The sequence below is a fragment of the Odontomachus brunneus genome, unplaced genomic scaffold (assembly GCF_010583005.1).
Source record: "Odontomachus brunneus isolate Ranch 3 - 2012 unplaced genomic scaffold, Obru_v1 Obru_scaffold_082, whole genome shotgun sequence".
Lineage (NCBI taxonomy): Eukaryota > Metazoa > Arthropoda > Insecta > Hymenoptera > Formicidae > Odontomachus > Odontomachus brunneus.
In genome coordinates this window covers 1,410,065-1,413,807 of record NW_022639532.1, presented here as the reverse complement: position 1 = coordinate 1,413,807, position 3,743 = coordinate 1,410,065, and the positions used below count along the sequence as shown (strand labels likewise).

The window sequence follows — 3,743 nt, the reverse complement described above, 5'->3', positions numbered from 1 at the left end:
GAGAGAGAGAGAGAGAGAGAGAGAGAGAGAGAGAGAGAGAGAGAGAGAGAGACAGGAAAACGTTTTCTGTGGAAAACGCCTACATTCGGAACACGTGCCTTTCTCCTCCCTCCCTCCCTCCCTCCACCTGTCTCTCGCTCGTTCTCTTCCTGGCGTTCGCGACGAAAAACGGGACAGATATTCGCGAAACTGGCCAAGGCCTCGCTTCGCCTCGCCTCGCCTCGCCGGACGCGACGGCGGCATTCGCGACACAACCGTACGATCAAAGTGTGTCAGTAGGATAGCGGCAGCAATTCGTCTCGTTTCGTCCGATTGTCATATCGGTTATCACGAATTAATAGCGTAACGATATATCGGTGATGAAAGTCGCGTAGCTACGGCGAAGATCTCGACAGGAGAGGGTTGACTATGTGTCGATCGCTGGCACCGCGCGCGTGACCCCACTCTGTATCGCACGCGCGTCTCGCTGACATTGCACGCGCGCCGTTCAGTAGCGTGCCCGACGATCAGCGGGCCCCCGGGCCAGTCTTTTTCGACCATGGGCCAGGAAGACAGAGCGCAATGCGGGCCGGAATACCGTGGCGTTTTTGAGTCGCGGAGGACCGTGAGTGACGAGAAGAACACGTGCAGTGCAGCCTCCAGTCGGCAGACAACCGTCAGTGTGGAAGAATACACACAGCTCGAGCAATGTGCCGACGCTTCCGAATGCTCTCACGAGCCGGTGATAATAGTGATGAAGCAGGACGACTGCTACCTCAACGAGATAGATATCGTCGCGGAGATTGTCATGGACCAGGACGGCATGCCGATCAACGGCGACCGTGCGAATGAATTACGTCCGCTCACGGACTGTAACGTCCAGGAATCCAACATCTATGACGATGAGGAGGAAGAAAAAGAGGAGGAGGAGGAGGAGGAGGAGGAGGAGATAAAGGCGAAAGAGGATGAGAAGGATGAGGAGGACGATTGGAATCAGTATCAAGACCAGAAGGTGCTGCAGGAACGATTTAGTAGAGGTAAAGCCGCGCGACCGTCTTTTTGTTTTTAAGATTTTTAAGACACATACATTGAATATGAGCGTCGTAATGATGACGACGACGACGACGACGACGACGACGACGACGAAATTCGAACACTGTGCGAACACGACCGCACGGCCTCGTGCATGAATGTACCGCGATACTAAACTCGAGGCTTCTTAAAACCATTAAGTATCGACCCGGCTGTTTAACGTTCCTACATTTGCTATTGGTCTGCGAAATGTCAGCCAAGTTGGTGTATTTCGAATTTACCAATTGGTTTCTCTTTTTCAATAAGTTATATTCAATCAACACAACCGCATAAGATACAACTATAAGATTATCGGTCGCGACAAGTCTTATCGTACGATAAAGTGTAACTGTGCAATTTTTACGCGTACCGCATTATCGAAACTTTTAGCATATATGTGAGGGATAGAGTCGCGATCGTTGTATATTGTACTTGAGACTAAAAAAGAGGTTGGCGGAAAAGCCAACCTTACTTTCCGATGATTCATGCTGTCCAGAATGCATTAATCACATCCGTACGATAATATCATCAACAACCTGCTGGGACTGGGTCCCGGAAACAAATACATCTTCCTTCCACTCGTGCCGTATCGGTCAGAGACTCGGTAGAAAGTGACAAGTCGAACCTTTGTCGTTTACAAGGACGTTCCATGAACGCTTGGATCACTTTCACAAATCGACCATCATTTTACCAAGTTTGTTGTACTTTCAAGACGGTCAGTCATGCCTTGTCACTCGTTAATTCGACACGACTTTAAAAGAGGACTGAAAAACCTCGCAAACTCGAAGGTGCGATTCTGTGCGATAACTGTGCGCTAATAGCACGCGTACGGGCTACCTCGAAATATGCACACGCTATAGCCGCTCGGTATTTTTGTAATATGCATTCGTGTGTGGGAAAGAGAGGAAAAAAAGAGAAGTGCGGTCGAGTTGATTCAGGCCGCGCCAAATGTGGCAAACACCTTCTCGAAACCGACGCGTCGCGTCGCAATTTTTCGCTGCCGCGTTCTCCTGGCGCATCTCATGCAAATACTGTCAATAATTTCTTACATTTTATTTATAAATTTAATTCGAACAAGTAGTTTTTCCTCTCATTCTCTTTCTCTCTTCATTCGATAAACTTAATTTTTTTCACGGTTTCAGCCGTGATAGTTTGAAAACACATCGTTCTTATCGGCAAAAAGTGAAAAGTTGATATAGCGACAGGAAGTTGTAGGATAGTAGATTTTAATCACTTTCTCTTGGTGTACCTATATACATGCGTGCGTATAATATATGTGTGTGTATGTATGAAACACGCCGGTTGGAACGCGCAGGTTTTGTACGCTTTCGAAATCGACCGTGTTGTTCTTGATCGTTAAGCGACATCCATTTTCAATTTTTTAGGATCGTTCTACACGACACAATTTGCATCGATAAAAGTTTGATCTTTGCTTTTACGCAAGGCGATACAATATATAAATATCTCGTGTAGATTAAGTCGAATTTAACAAAAAATTCCTCGCTCCCCATTTTGCGAACAACCACGTAAATCATTAGTTGTTGATTAAAGAAGATTGGTGAATAATTGTACGCGATCTTTCGTCTGAATATTCTCTGATGAATAACTAAAAATCTACGTGGTTGTTTGTAAAATGATAGAGGAACTTTTTGTTCAATTTGATCTTAATCTACACAAAAAATTTATGTTATATCGTCCGATACCCTACACACACACACACACACACACACACACACACACATCACATATCACACACTTTGATCAATTATTTCCTTATTGCACGTCGTAATTTGGTGCACAGTATTTTAATGTTCTCTATTGATAATTCTATTTTCAATTCAGTCGTTATAATGTGTTTCGGATACTGTGATGGATAATTGTTCATTTATGCGACGGCTGTGAAAAACAATAAGAAAATGAGCGAAAAACAGAGAAAGAAGAATAACTCGATGTTTCAATCCGCAACTTTTCTTTTTCAATTTTCCAAAGTATTGGAATCAATCCGTACTCTCTCGATAATGCTTTGACGTGAATATCGAAATGTTGATTTTTTCATCGAGGAAAGTGTCCTGGATCAAGTCCGAGTGATAACGTTCCAAAACAATAGAGCGCGATTAAGTGGAGGCGCAGTTAAATCTGTGCAAACAAAATGTGTTTGTCTGGTTGCGATCTTCCGTTATCAATGAACATTTTCGTTGTCGAAGTAAAGTGTGAACCGTGTGATTCACACCAGAGAATCTACGCGAAAGAGAAGAGCGTCGATTCGCGTGGTCGCGCACCTGAAAAAGAAACTCTTGAAAAATGCGCGAAAATACGATTCGTTTACGACTCGGTACAACGTTAAATAATTTCAGATTGAGCACGCAGTCGCGAGCGGAGCGATCGGCGTACGTGCCGCTTATTAAGACCGTCCTTACGCGACTTAACATGCGACCGAGTAATAACCGAAAACTCGACTCGTCGGATATAGACGTGACGTGAACGAGCCGAACGATACGCGTCCTATTGCGAAACGACAGAATATTCGTCGATACAATGGATTTATGCTGTTCTAAATAGCAAAAAGAGCAATTCAACTAGTGTTATCGCGACGTTTAATAGTAAAGGGATTTGTTCATTTCGGGTTATTTGTACTCGAGTGGTTATGCCAACTCTCTCTCTCTCTCTCTCTCTCTCTCTCTCTCTCTCTCTTT

The 3,743-nt window shown here is 44.5% G+C and overlaps 1 protein-coding gene across 2 annotated transcripts in view; it reads left to right on the top strand.

Moving 5' to 3' along the window:
- LOC116847724 (ribosomal protein S6 kinase alpha-5-like) overlaps positions 1 to 3,743 on the top strand; it is a 27,448-nt gene that overhangs the window by 6,279 nt on the left and 17,426 nt on the right. Inside the window, exon 1 of one of the 2 annotated variants that reach the window (XM_032823022.1) lies at positions 7 to 1,016. The exons of the other annotated variant lie outside the window; for it this stretch is intronic. Coding sequence (XP_032678913.1) covers positions 539 to 1,016 — 478 coding nt within the window. The 5' untranslated portion in view covers positions 7 to 538. Of the gene's footprint in view, positions 1 to 6; positions 1,017 to 3,743 lie in introns of those variants that run through there. 2 annotated transcript variants of the gene reach the window in all.